The 15,029-nt window shown below is 34.5% G+C and overlaps 2 protein-coding genes across 2 annotated transcripts; one reads left to right on the forward strand and one right to left on the reverse strand.

Moving 5' to 3' along the window:
- LOC126653797 (pyrophosphate-energized vacuolar membrane proton pump) lies at positions 1–13,360 on the forward strand. The gene is made up of 11 exons (XM_050347773.2): positions 1–424; positions 1,297–1,871; positions 1,964–2,343; positions 2,471–2,557; positions 2,638–2,968; positions 3,213–3,623; positions 3,745–3,804; positions 4,099–4,300; positions 9,240–10,434; positions 11,065–12,059; positions 12,904–13,360. The coding sequence occupies exons 1-10, from the start codon at positions 184–186 to the stop codon at positions 12,035–12,037; spliced, it is 4,455 nt and encodes a 1,484-aa protein (XP_050203730.2). The 5' UTR covers positions 1–183; the 3' UTR covers positions 12,038–12,059; positions 12,904–13,360.
- LOC126654106 (2-oxoglutarate-dependent dioxygenase 11-like) lies at positions 13,275–14,904 on the reverse strand. Its single transcript, XM_050348207.2, has 4 exons — positions 14,547–14,904; positions 14,172–14,419; positions 13,695–14,022; positions 13,275–13,610 (listed from the first exon to the last, which is right to left on the reverse strand). The coding sequence occupies exons 1-4, from the start codon at positions 14,787–14,789 to the stop codon at positions 13,374–13,376; spliced, it is 1,056 nt and encodes a 351-aa protein (XP_050204164.1). The 5' UTR covers positions 14,790–14,904; the 3' UTR covers positions 13,275–13,373.
- Positions 14,905–15,029: the final 125 nt, after the last annotated feature.

A 15,029-nucleotide genomic window follows, 5' to 3' on the forward strand; every position in this document is an offset into this window, starting at 1 on the left:
TTTGTACAGCTTACAACTTATTAAAATCTGTCACTCGCTCCCTAATAATAACATAACACCACCGCTTCCCTTTGTGTATATTTGACGTTACAAATAATTCTATATAAACACAAACTTGTCATCTTTTTCACACATTCACTCTCGTTTCTTCAATTATTTTTGGTGGGTTTTTTGTTTTATAAAATGGGTGCAGTTTTGTTGCCGGATCTTGGGACCGAGATTTTGATTCCGGTGTGTGCAATTATAGGAATTGGGTTCTCTTTGCTTCAATGGCTACTTGTCTCTAAGGTCAAGTTGGTTGCTGACAATGGCAGAGATACTCATAAGAATGGCTATAATGATTCTCTAATAGAAGAAGAAGAAGGTGTTAATGATCATAATGTTGTTGCTAAGTGTGCTGAAATTCAAACCGCCATCTCTGAAGGTAAAAAGAATAATTTTTTATCTGTATGTATGAATTTTTTAAAAATAAATAAAATATAGACATGTTCATATGCATGTGCATAGTGTATACATATTATATTTTATGTATGTGGGCATGTATTTAGACTTTGTTCTTGAAAGATTAGATCTTTGTTTGATTGTTTGATATGGGGATATTTTGGATGATTTGTCTGTTATTAGTAAAAAAGGCTGATGCTTTATTTTATCTTGTTTTTCCTATATTTGTGGATTGTTTCGTTTTTTTTATTTGCCATGTTTAGATTCTGAGTTTCCCAGTGTTTTGTTCATGAATTCATTGGTTGATATAGCTGGAACTTATAACATCCATCCGTTGAAAAGGTTTTTTTAACTAAAATTAGACAGCTTGTGTGCTCAAGTAGTTAAAGAAGAATGGTTACTAGTTTTGAAATCTGAGTCCTCTGAATGAATAATTTGCGGTTGATATATAATTGAATGCTTCATGTGATGCTCTCTAAGATCTGTTGTTCAAGTTCTTATGCTGCCCAAAATTGGTTCGGCTCAGCTCGCTGTGAAAGCTGTCCCTTTTACAGCTTTCATGGAAAATATGCTTAGATCTGGGAAGTCATGTCCTCTTCTGGGATTTGATGGAGTTACCATAAACTACAATTGCTCTGCGTTTTTCAAGCCATATTTAATGTTTCCTCAAAATCTAAATTCTATGGTTTGAGTTATTAATTTTCTAGTGCATAGACAAAAATAACAGAAGTTTGTGTAATTTGACCATGGTATTTTAATTCTATGTTTTCGCCTGTGTGTTGTGTTGAAGATCTTCGAGCATTGTTGATGGAATCACTTTTTTCTACATGCTAATTTGGTTTGTGGATGTTACAGGAGCAACCTCTTTCCTTTTTACTGAATATCAGTATGTCGGAATTTTCATGGTTGCTTTTGCAATCCTTATTTTCGTATTCCTTGGCTCTGTTGAGGGATTCAGCACCAAGTCTCAGCCTTGTACCTACGACCAATTGAAGATGTGCAAGCCTGCTCTGGCAACTGCTGCCTTCAGCACTATATCATTTGTGCTTGGTGCTATCACTTCTGTTGTTTCTGGCTTCCTTGGGATGAAAATTGCTACATATGCAAATGCTAGAACAACTCTTGAGGCAAGAAAAGGAGTCGGGAAGGCTTTTATTGTTGCATTTAGATCTGGTGCTGTCATGGGTTTTCTCCTTGCTGCAAATGGCCTTTTGGTACTGTACATTACCATCAATCTCTTTAAGCTGTACTATGGTGATGATTGGGCTGGACTTTTCGAGGCTATAACTGGTTATGGTCTTGGAGGATCTTCCATGGCCCTCTTTGGCAGAGTTGGTGGAGGTATCTACACTAAAGCTGCTGATGTTGGTGCTGATCTTGTTGGCAAGGTCGAAAAGAACATCCCTGAGGACGACCCAAGAAATCCAGCTGTAAGAAATTCCCTTACTCAGAGATTATTCAATTTATTACGAGTCACACTTCTTTTTTGTTGATTTGTTTATAAGCTATTTCCTGTTTTCAGGTCATTGCTGATAATGTTGGTGACAATGTTGGCGATATAGCTGGTATGGGATCTGACCTTTTTGGCTCATACGCAGAATCTTCTTGTGCTGCTCTAGTTGTCGCGTCCATATCGTCTTTTGGAATTAATCACGAGTTCACACCGATGCTATATCCTCTTATCATTAGCTCTGTGGGTATCATCGTTTGCTTGCTGACCACCTTATTTGCAACTGATTTCTTTGAGATCAAGGCTGTAGACCAAATTGAGCCTGCTTTGAAGAGGCAGCTCATCATCTCAACTGTATTTATGACTATTGGAATTGCCATTGTTAGTTGGATTGCTCTTCCATCTTCGTTCACCATCTTCAATTTCGGGACTCAGAAAGATGTCAAGAATTGGTAAGGACTTTCACGGTTTTCCATTTGAGTGTAGTTTACTCTGCAATGACTAATACTAAAGTAAAGGAGTTTTTTTTATCTGTGAATTATTGATTGAATATGTTGGTCTTTTTAACTGTTTATACAGGCAACTTTTCTTGTGTGTTGCTGTCGGTCTATGGGCTGGACTTATTATTGGATTTGTAACCGAGTATTACACTAGCAACGCATACAGGTCAGTAGCCAAAGTGTTTATGTTGCTTGTTATTTCTCCTTATTAGCCATTAATTTTAACAGCCTTGCATTAATTTTCAGCCCTGTTCAAGATGTTGCCGATTCATGCCGAACTGGAGCTGCCACTAATGTTATTTTTGGGCTTGCATTGGGATATAAATCCGTAATTATTCCCATTTTCGCCATTGCAGCTAGCATTTTTGTTAGTTTTAGCTTTGCTGCTATGTATGGTATTGCAGTAGCAGCCCTTGGAATGCTGAGTACCATTGCCACTGGGTTGGCTATTGATGCATATGGTCCCATTAGTGACAATGCTGGAGGTATTGCTGAGATGGCAGGTATGAGCCACAGAATTCGAGAGAGGACTGACGCTCTTGATGCTGCAGGAAACACCACTGCTGCTATCGGCAAGGTTTGTTTCTTTTATAATTAGTGTGAAATACGTATAACTTTTGCTTTAGTTGCTTTGCAGCATTTGTGTCCGTGCATTCCAACTCTTCTTTTATTGGACATAGGCTTGAATCCTGTTGAAACTTTATAGTCTTTTAGAAATATGATTTAGTCCACATCAGAAATCAAGGAATGTGTATCCTTTCTTATTGATTAATCTTGTCTTAAGTTTTATTAAAATTTATCTTGTGTGCTATGCCTTTCAGGGTTTTGCCATTGGATCTGCAGCTCTTGTTTCCCTAGCCCTCTTTGGCGCCTTTGTTAGCCGAGCTTCCATTTCAACAGTAGATGTGCTAACACCAAAAGTTTTTATTGGTTTGATTGTGGGTGCAATGCTTCCTTACTGGTTTTCTGCCATGACAATGAAGAGTGTGGGAAGTGCAGCTTTGAAGATGGTGGAGGAAGTCCGGAGGCAATTCAATACAATCCCCGGGTTGATGGAGGGTACTGCCAAGCCTGACTATGCTACATGTGTTAAGATTTCCACCGACGCTTCCATCAAAGAGATGATCCCACCCGGTGCACTTGTCATGCTCACTCCTCTCATTGTTGGAATCTTTTTCGGTGTTGAAACTCTCTCCGGTGTTCTAGCTGGTTCACTCGTATCAGGCGTACAGGTATGAGAAGCACTTCCCAAATATTTATGTCCTTATTTATTTGAATTCATAGCAATGCAATAGTTTCATTGCGTAGCTACTTGTGTCTTGAGCTATTATTTCTGTTGTCTTCAATCTGCAGGTTGCCATCTCTGCATCCAACACTGGCGGTGCTTGGGATAATGCCAAGAAGTATATTGAGGTAGACGATCAGTTAAAATTTGAAAGAAATATCATTCCGATCCACAAACTTTTTAAATTAATCAGGTCGAACAGATCCAATTGAAATAGAATAATTAGAAACTTTAAATCCATTTGATATGAAATTATTAACTTTTGGGTTTGTTTGATCTTAATGGATGAATTGGACCTAATTGATCCGGCCACGATCGTTATTCCTTTAAAATTTTATAAGTGCTTAACTATAAGAATAGTGATTACATTAATAGCTCTAGATTTGGTATCAACTGATTGAATTATGTTCGTTGGATGATAGGCTGGTGCATCAGAGCATGCAAGAACTCTTGGTCCTAAAGGATCAGATCCCCACAAGGCAGCTGTTATAGGTGACACCATTGGTGACCCATTGAAGGACACATCTGGACCATCACTTAACATCTTGATCAAGCTTATGGCAGTCGAGTCGCTTGTGTTTGCACCATTTTTCGCTACGCATGGAGGTATACTTTTCAAGATATTTTAAGTGGGGACAGTACTAGCAACATAAAAGAATCTCCACCCAGTTCAATGCTACTGGTTCTTCACATCCTTATTTTTTTTTTAATTTGATGTTATAGTATATATAGATTGTAGTTTGAGTTGACTCTTGAATCCCTTATTAAAAGGGTTTTATTACAGCAACAATCATAACAATGAAAATGGTTAATTTGATGAAGAGTTTTATCTTTCTCTAGTCAGAGTTTGTCAACTTTCAATCTCCAAGCTGTTGTGTTGGTGCTAATTTCATTACAACAAAGTTAGCATTATGAATTTTCATGTCAATTGGATCCCAGATTGAAACTAGAATTGTGGTAAGAGAAATTAGTTCAAATGCGAATAAAATCTGATCATGAACGACAGTCCTGATTAGGGGTGTAAATGAACCGAACCGAGCCGAGTTTTGAAGTGTTCATGTTCGGCTCATTTAGCGAACAAGGTGTTCATGTTCGGTCGAGCTTTGAACATAGTGTTCATGTTCGATTCGTTTAGATTTTATAGTGTTCATGTTCGGTTCGTGTTCAGCTCGTGTTCGTTCCGCTAAATGAACAAATTCGCGAACAAGCTCACGAACGAGCTTGATAAATACGAAACGAGCTCGTTCACAAACAAGCTCGCGAACGAGCTCGATAAGTACTAAACGAGATTGTTCACGAGCTTGCTCGTTTAGCGGATAAAGGAACGAACACGATCTGCTAAACGAACAAACACGAATATAATTAGCTAAATAAATTAAAAACAATCTAATTGATCTCGTTCACGAATATGAGATGAATAAATTAGAAACATAATTATATAAATTAATTTAAATATGAATTAGTTCGCATACACCTAATCGAGTTTCTAAACGAGCTTGTTCATGAACTATATACGAGCTCGTTCACGAACTTGTTCACAAACTCTTAATCGAGTTCGTTCACGAACTCTTATTCGAGTTGTTCGTGAACTTAAACGAGCCGAACACCACTATGTTCATGTTCGGCTCGTTTATATTAACGAACATAAAATCAAGCTCGAACTCGGTTCGTTTAGAATACGAACGAACATAAACCGAGCACCGAGCTACTCGCGAACGGCTCGGTTCGTTTACACCCCTAGTCCTGATCCTCAATGGTATAGAATAATTATTTAAGACAATGGTTGAGCCACTTTGTGCAACAAATTAATGAGTTACTCGTAATTATAGAAAATTTATTTTAGATTGTTTCAGAATATAGAAAATATTTTTATTTTAGATTGTTTCAGAATATAGAAAATTTTCCAATTACAGTCGACCATCTAATAATTAATACAAATGGTGGATTAAAAATTTATTAATTATTAGAATTATTAATTTATTAAATATTAAATAAGACGTAATATTGAAATTGGTTCCCTAAAATTTTATTAATTATTAAAATTATTAATTTATTGAGTATTAATTATTAGAAGATCAACTGTATAGTTATAATTTAAATGCTCGTATTTAGGTGGAGATAACCATGGTTCACAATCCGATAGTTCCGGTTTACAACTGCCGGTTCATAGTTTAAGAAATATTGTAATCGGCTCTGAATCGCCCCTCGAACGGTTCTAGAATTATTTGGGATTGGGCGGTTTCGGTGTTGGTGTCAGTTCTAGCCGGTTTGAAAAAAAGAAGAAAATATATTTTTAAAAATTAAATTTAGTTATTTAAAATAATGTTAAATTTAAATATAAAATTAAGATAAGTGATTATTTATACATTAAACTAAAAAAGTCATTTAACTTATCATAAATTTTGATAATTAATTAATTATATATTGGATTTGTAAATGTTGAATTATTAGTATTTAACAAGGTTTAAATCCAGTAAAATATTGAATGTTTACGATTTATATTACTTATAGTCAAACCTTTAAAAATTAACAGTATTTGCCTTTCTTAGTATATTCGGTATAGGCAAAAGGTACAAAAAAACCCTCGTAGTTTTTACAAAAGTACAGATCAATCCTTTTACTTTTTTAGGGTATAATTAACCCCTTTTTGTTCTCAAATAATGCAAATAACCCCTTTCATCCAAAACCATTTTCTCGTTAATGGCTGACATGTCTCTTATAATCATATAAGAAAAAAGTTCAAAAATAATTTTAATATTTAAAATATTTACTGAAAATTTGAGGGGGTAAGTGTCCCAAAAGTCAACTAACAGGGTTTATTTGTTCGATTCTTAAAACAACGAGGATTTAATTGTTCAATTTTAAAAACAAAAGGGCTTAATTATGCCCACAAAATAAAATAAAAAAAATGATATGTACTTTTAAAAAAATCGAGAATTTTTTGTACCTTCTGCCTTCGGTGTATATATATATATATATATATATATATAACTATGGTGTAACAACAGTTGTGACAGCCACACAAGAGGGGAATGGTAAAGTGTTCCCCTAATGCATCTTGAAAATGATTTTTGGAAGAAGTAAGACAAACATTATGTGTTAGAGATGCATTATGCATTGTCTTAGATAGACAAGTAAGTATAGGAAGTCATTTGTTATCCATTTTCGCTTATTCAATAACATGAAAAATTGGATTCAAAAAATAAAAAAGATTAAAGACTCGTATTTTTCAGCTGTCAAATTGTGTAAAAGAAAAGAGTTTCAATATCACAAAAGAATTTGTCCCTACTTTGAGCTAGTTTGATATGCGAGTTGTAATAGATTTTCAATAATAATTTCAAACATTGCATAATCGATTAATGCTGCTAATAATATAGGAAGAGAACTCCAGTAATAATATTACTTGAATATATAAAAAGTTTGGTACGAAAATGAAGTACAACAAATAAACAAAGGGTTAATGTCAAAAAAAATCACGAACTTTACACATTTTCTCATTTTAATCACGCGGTTTAAATTTTCTTATTTTTATGCACAAACTACCATTTTTTCTCAAATTCATGCACGGTGTTGAGGTGGCACTCATTCATTGGTGTAAAATGACCTCCACCTCAGCAAATTACACCAATAGAGCCGTGACACCTCAACACCGTGCATGAATTTGAGAAAAAGTGGTAGTTCGTGCATGAAAATGAGAAAATTTAAATTTCGTGATTAAAATGAGAAAACATGTAAAATTGGTGAATTTTTATGACATTAACCCATAAACAAATAACAAACTCGATATTCATAAGTTGATAAAAGAAAAACAGACGATATATTTAGTGAAACTACTTGCTATCATTTAAACCGAAAATAATTCTAAAAACTCAATTATATTCACTCTATATTTATATACTATAGTATTTAGTATACTTTTAATTTTCTTTTTTAATAAATTTATCTCTGTCAAAAAAATTATATATTAATAAATGCTTATTTTATTCCACTAATTAAAATAAAGGATAACAATAATTTTTTTCTTAAATTTATCATTAAAAATTTATATGAAGAATTATTTTGATAAAAAAACACACACTAAAAAATATATCTATACTTCTATACTATATATAAAAGCACGGATGGGGGGGAGGGGACATGCAAATTTACTGAATAATCCTTTTCAGTTTAATACTAAATAAAGGTTTTATAGTCATTAACTAATTAGTTATTTAATTAATCACTATTGTAATTAAAATCCTAATTAGAATAGGTAGTTAAATTATCACCAATTTAGTTTTTAGTATGTAAAAGCACGGAGGGGGGGGGGGGGGAACAGGCAAATTTACTGAATAATCCTTTTCAGTTTACTACTAAATAAAGGTTTTATAGTCATTAACTAATTAGTTATTTAATTAATCACTATTGTAATTAAAGTCCTAATTAGAATAGGTAGATAAATTATCACCAATTTAGTTTTTACTATGTAAAAAATAACTAAATTGTCTCCAAATTAGTAGGAATACCTATTTTTTTGTTTAATTGAACTATAAAATTAAAATACTTTATTTGATTTAAATTTCTATTTTATTATTTTTAAAGATATTATTAATAAAATTAAATTAATTATTTAATTATAGTTATTATAAAATCAAAAAAAAAAAAATTCAGTATGTAAAAAAATTACGTTACGAGCCACGTGCATAGCACGTAATACGAAACTAGTATTTAAAAAGGATTGAGGGAGTAGTTGTCTTGATCTATCTTAATTAAACTTAATTAGATATTTTAATTAACAAAGTTAATTTTATATGGTTAATATTCTTTTACATTTAACTTTTTATTAACAAATTAATATATTATATTCTTTTCGTCCATAATTTAATTGCCTTATTAATTTTGTATCTCACAAATTATAAAATTTTCTCATTTTTAAAAATTGATTAAGTAGATAAAATATTTTTATATGAATTAATTTTAATCAATTAAATTAAATTAATTATACCCCAGTTATCAAAAAAATAAAATAAAATAAGTTATTATTTTAATAATTAATATTTAAATGTTAAAATAAGTTATATATGTATTTTATGATTATTTTGAATCGTTATTTGATAAAGTTGCATTGAATGATGAATTAAATTAAATGTTTATATATTTAAGTTAAATAATCATAATTGTGAATGAAGAAAATATATTTTATATTCAATCATTTTAGTTGAGTTAATTAAATTTATAAACTAATTTAGTCAGTTTAATTTTAAATTAGTTTTAATTAAAATTAATAGTAATTCAATTATTTTTATAACAGAAATGTTGAAATACATTTAATCCGTCACTAGAAGTAGTACATTTCTTTCTCATTAAAAGAACATATTTTTCTTTTCTCAAAAAAAAAAGAACATATTTTTCTGGTTTCTAACACGTAAAAAACATTTGGCCAAAAGAAAAACGCAGTAAAAAACATATGTTTGTCATTTGAAAAACAAAGAACATTTCTTTAGCAGTTCTTGCTGATCATCTTATAGACAATTGGGTGTTATAAAATGGTAAATATCTGATCTTTCAGATACCCATTTGTAAGACATTTGTTCAGCTTCAGCTTCAGATTTCTTTTTTTCTTTTTGTCTTCTGTTTCTCTATCTCTCTCTCATTCAACTCTTCCTAATTATGTTCTCCCTATCACCTCTCCACCGCCCACCGCTACTGAAACCTCCTCCCCCTTCCCTCTCTTCTCCGCCGCCGCTTCCTCCTCTTCTCTTCAACCCCAAACACGTCCGTACGCCTCCACACATCAAATCCATCTCCATCACCGCCCCTAAACAAACATCAACAGCACTTGATGAACCGGACCCAGGTAGCATTACCCAAATGCCACCACTCTCCGATTCTCACCTCCTCAATATAGCCATAATCGGGTTTGGAAACTTCGGCCAATTCATAGCAAAAACCCTTGTTTCCCAGGGCCACACTGTCATTGCTTACTCTAAAACTGATCATTCCCATGAAGCTCATTCACTCGGTGTCTCCTTCTTTCTTGACCCTCATGATCTCTGTGAGCAACACCCAGATGTTATATTGTTATGTACTTCAATTCTTTCTACTGAAAAAGTCTTGAAGTCATTGCCTTTACAGAGGTTTAAGAGAAATACTTTGTTTGTTGATGTGTTGTCTGTTAAAGAATTTGCTAAAAAACTCTTCCTTGATGTTTTGCCTAGTGATTTTGATATTCTTTGTACCCATCCTATGTTTGGTCCTGAAAGTGCTAAACTTGGGTGGGATGGTTTTTGTTTTGTGTATGACAAGGTTAGAATTGGTAATGAGGAGTCTAGAGCTACCAGGTGTGAGAATTTTCTTGATATTTTTGCTAGTCAAGGGTGTAAAATGGTGGAAATGAGTTGCCATGAGCATGATATGTATGCTGCTGAGTCGCAGTTTATTACTCATACTGTTGGTAGGGTTTTGGAGATGTTGAAATTGGAGTCTACTCCTATTAATACTAAAGGGTATGAGAGTTTGTTGGAGTTGGTGGAGAACACTGCAGGGGATAGTTTTGATTTGTTTTATGGCTTGTTTATGTATAATAAGAATGCACTTGAGATGCTCAAGAGGTTTAATGTGGCTTTTGAGGAGTTGAGGAAACAGCTTTTTGATAGCTTACATGATGCTGTAAGGAAAGAGTTGTTAGGAAATGGGGAGAAAGATCAAACTCGGCGAGTCAAATATTTGGATTGGAACAGAAATGGTGCTGCACTGGCATATGCTTCAGAGGCTGAATGGTAAGAGTTTCATTTACTATTTGTTCTTTTGATGAGTTATTGTGGAATTTATGTTCTATTGGCCCCGTCTGGTTGTTTAATTGTAGATTCGGTTGTTTTTATGGCTTTTGGTTGCTTAAATTATAATTATTCTTTCTCATTAGGCAAAATTTCAATCTCTTTCTTAGAAAAAAAGAAAAATGTAATAAATCAGTAGTTAGTGAAAATGGGATTTTGTTAGTGCTCTTTGCTTAGCTTGGATGATTGAGATTATTAAATTGGAAAGGTTGCCTGAAAGATTAAGGAGCATAGATATCAAAATGAAAGGTTGGCTCGTATAATGGAAGTAACACTAGGAGAAGAATCTTTTACCTCGTAAGACAACTACACTCTTGCGTTTTTATTTCTATGCAGATCATACTACATTACCTTATATAGATAATTTATCCCTTATTTATGTAAGGGTGTATTGTAAAACAAATGCTTGGATCACTTCTTTAAGCAGAAACATAGCACACTGGTCGTGATGGATTCTGTTAATGTTTAGAACAGTGACGTGGGCATACTAAATAAGCCTCTTTGGTGGGGGCAATCAGCTAAGCTATACTATCCTCATTAATTTTTATTTGTTAAACTTATTCAAAATCTCAGGTCTCAAGGTGCTGCTCAACCATACAAGTATGAGGCGCAAAGCTCTGATTGCATTGACGAGAACTCAAAGCTTAAGATTGGTATAGTTGGTTTTGGCAATTTCGGTCAGTTCCTCGCAAGAACCTTTGTTCGGCAAGGCCACACGGTTCTGGCCTATTCTCGATCAGACTATTCTTATGAGGCTAGAAAATTGGGGGTTTCTTATTTCTCCAATGCAGACGACTTTTGCGAGGAGCATCCAGATGTTCTTCTTCTTTGTACTTCAATTCTTTCAACTGAAAAAGTTCTCCAGTCACTGCCAGTTCAGAGATTGAAGAGAAGTACCCTGTTTGTTGATGTGCTCTCAGTGAAAGAGTTTCCTAGGAGTTTGTTTCTTCAGCATTTGCCGCCTGATTTTGATATTCTTTGTACACATCCTATGTTTGGACCGGAGAGTGGAAAAAATGGATGGAATAATCTTCCCTTTCTTTTTGATAAGGTCAGGGTAGGAAGTGATGAGACAAGAGTAAAAAGGTGTGATCAGTTTCTTGATATTTTTGCCCGTGAAGGATGCAGAATGGTTGAGATGTCCTGTTCAGAACACGATTGGCATGCAGCTGGGTCACAGTTCATTACACACACAACGGGAAGGATTCTAGAAAAGTTGGGGTTGGAGTCAACACCAATTAACACTAAAGGCTATGAGATTTTGTTGAATTTAGTGGAAAACACGGCGGGTGATAGCTTTGATCTGTACTATGGATTGTTCATGTACAATGTGAATGCAATGGAGCAGCTAGAGAGGTTGGATTTGGCTGTTGAGTCTTTAAAGAAGCAAATCTTTGGGCGATTGCATGGTGTTATTCGGAGGGAGCTGTTTGAGAATGCATATAAATCTCAAGACTCAAGGGAGGAACCTCAAGTTGCCGAAGTAATTCAAACTGATGCCGTACTATCATCTTCAACGGGACGTCTTAATATTCACAACAACTAAGCTTTATCTTCCCAACATATTGGTAAGTTCTAAAGGCATTCCTTTTGTTACCTTTTGAGTTTGATACTCTTCCTTGCTATATTTATCGAGTGATTAAGCTAGAAAAAGTTGACATGCCTTTGATTTTGCTTGCTTCCGGCTCCCTGTGAGCCATACAATGAACTTATTTGAAAGGGTTGGCACTCGGTTGGACATGGGCACCTGTGTATTATTGATTCTTAGCTTTCCAAGAGCTTTTATTGACAGATTGAGATAGATGAATCAATGGAATTTTGGGGAGTGCTCTTGCTAAGTTTTTATTATTGATTTCTTGATTTACCATTTTTATATACAAGAACAACCTTGGAAATGTGCTGTGGTCTCTAAAATCATACTAATAAAGACAGCGTTTTGATCAAAGAGAGAGTGTTTCAAGTAAGCTTAAAGTTTTGAGGTTCAGCCAGCCTGAATTTGTCTTTTTTAAAAAAAAAAAAAAATTGTTTCTAGTTTGTTTTCACAGTTTTGCTTTGTTGGCTTTGATTATGAATATAAGAAGCCTGTATGTATGTTTACGCAATCATGAACTTTGACAATTAGAGTTGATTGAGTTTCTTAGTACCATGATTTGTTTTTCTTTTCTTGGAAAAGGCAGCCTCTACTGTGACCCATATTTTTCGGTTCATCAGTTCCTTTGACAAATATCAAAGTCCCATTTTCTTTTGATTGATCATTTAGAATTCACTCGAGTAGTTCCTTCCATACCTTATTCATATTGATACATTCATATTTTTATGAAAGATATCTGACTTTGCTCTCTTAATTCTTTTCCTTTTCTTTTTTGTTTCTCAATGGTATTATCTTCTGATTACTGTCGTGATATTGTTCAGGTTTTTTAGTTTCCTGAAGGATAGACCAAGTGTTTCCCCTTGTTAAGGGAGACCAGCAAAAGGAATCAGCAGCCAAGCATACGAATTCCCAATAGCGCTCTAACATCGTATGTTCTTCTATAGAAGAAAAAACCCGTCACCTTGTTGAAAGGCATCGACAAGCAGTGATCGACAAGTTTCTGGAAATGATTCATGATTCGCATTGAAGATGTGGAACCAAATGGTTTAAGTTCAACTAAAGTCTTTAAGTAGAAATGGTTTAAATCTAGCCATCAATTTATTAAATTCATCAATTCTGTGATCCCTCATCCTTTTCCAGCTCTCCGTGTTTCTCTAGAGTCCTCGCTCATCGTCGTTTTTGTAGGTGAGCGTTGATGTAATATTTTATTATTTAATGAAAATGTTGTATCATGAACCTCAATTACATTGACAGTATGAAAACATCCTCCATTAGCAAGATCTTAGAAAAGTTAAATATTCAGATGATCTATCAGTCTCTTTCCCTGGTAATAAAATTGAAGGAAGGTACTAACATAGTTGTTCACCTTCTTGTATAGTCTTGGTCTTGCGTCGTTGACTGACCCATCTACAGGTTCAATATCGGTATCAGGATCCGGTAAGCAGAATACAGCCAGAGAAAACCTTTCCTTTTCCGGGTTTATCACAACCCTGTGTATTGGGCTCTTGAACGATCCATTGCTCATTATCTGCGTGCATCCATAAAATCTGTAAGAGGATGCAGAACCATGAAAAGAGGTGAACTTTGTTTTTAGCTCATTAATGTAAATTACCTCTATCTGATCTCCAATGTTAATGAGAAGAGCTTCAGGAACGACGGGAACTTGAAACCATTGATCATCTTTCAGTATCTGAAGACCTTCCACTTCTTTGTCTTGAAGGACAATGGTGATTGCTGATGCATCTGAATGCGGTTTTAGTCCAAGAACTTGATTGTGCCTCGAACATGGAGGAAACAAGTTAAATCTCAAGCGCAGTGTTGCTTTATCTCCATATTTATCTAAAAAGCAGCGATTATCCAAGTTCAATGACATCGCCATGGCCTTCAGGACAACCTTGGTTATCAGCTGTAACTTCGTGGTGTATTCCAATACGGTCTCCCTGCAGATTTAGGTAATATTCTGCAATGCTTAATTCCATTTTCAGAACTGTAACTGCATAAATTTTTATTATTTGCTGGACATTGAGATTGAAATTGCTATTCTGGAATAGTAATAGCTATTATGCCACGTAAAGTAAACATGACTTACATAAAATTTGCAGGATTCTTAGGCCAGAACCCAACCTGTTGTTGATCTGCTGTGCACAGTCCAAGGATCAATCGGTCATTCCAGTCAAGTACTTGATTTTCTGCATAGACCACCTCATCTCCATAGCCTTCTCTGCTGTTATCATTTTTAGCATATTTCTGCTTTTCCTCCATGGGAAGTGCAAAGAATTGCTTGCTAACTAAGCGCACTTTGTCCAAGAACGAACTTGTCATTCCGTGATTTATAGCCTGAAACAAGCAAACAACAATATTTCAAAAAAAATAATAATAATAATTTCAGTAGTGTGGTAATGCAAATTTAACTAAATCTTTCAAGTAGGCATGCTGATAGCAGAGAAAGTTGACAGAAGCTAACCATGAAACAGCCGAATGAGCTGAGAGCAGAGCGGAGTTTATCAAGTTCTTGTATGTTAGGACATGGAGATTCAAGAAGATCAATATCGATAACTGCAATCTCCATAACTGGAATGTCCGAGCATACACCAATTCCATCTCTATAGCAATATCTTCGTGGTGGTTCTTTGCTGCTGCTAGAGATTTCTTGTACACACCTTGCTATTGATTTTGTCTTCTCAGCAGGAGGAGTATTGTCAGCCATTTCTTCACAGGAAGCTCCGGGGGAATAGAGTTATTTTTCAAGTGGAAATAATGTGATGCCAAAGCAATCACCTGTGATATGTCTGCCTTTATCAACGATTTTATGACTGGAAATTGGTGGTTGTCAACTGTCAAAGCCCCACATGGAGTGGAAGCGGCCATTAATCATGTGCTAGTTTTGAATATGGATAAAGATATTTTTAATCAGGCCTAATTATTTGAAAAACCACATACGTTTGAA

The sequence above is a fragment of the Mercurialis annua genome, linkage group LG1-X, assembly GCF_937616625.2.
Source record: "Mercurialis annua linkage group LG1-X, ddMerAnnu1.2, whole genome shotgun sequence".
Classification (NCBI taxonomy): Eukaryota; Viridiplantae; Streptophyta; class Magnoliopsida; order Malpighiales; family Euphorbiaceae; genus Mercurialis; species Mercurialis annua.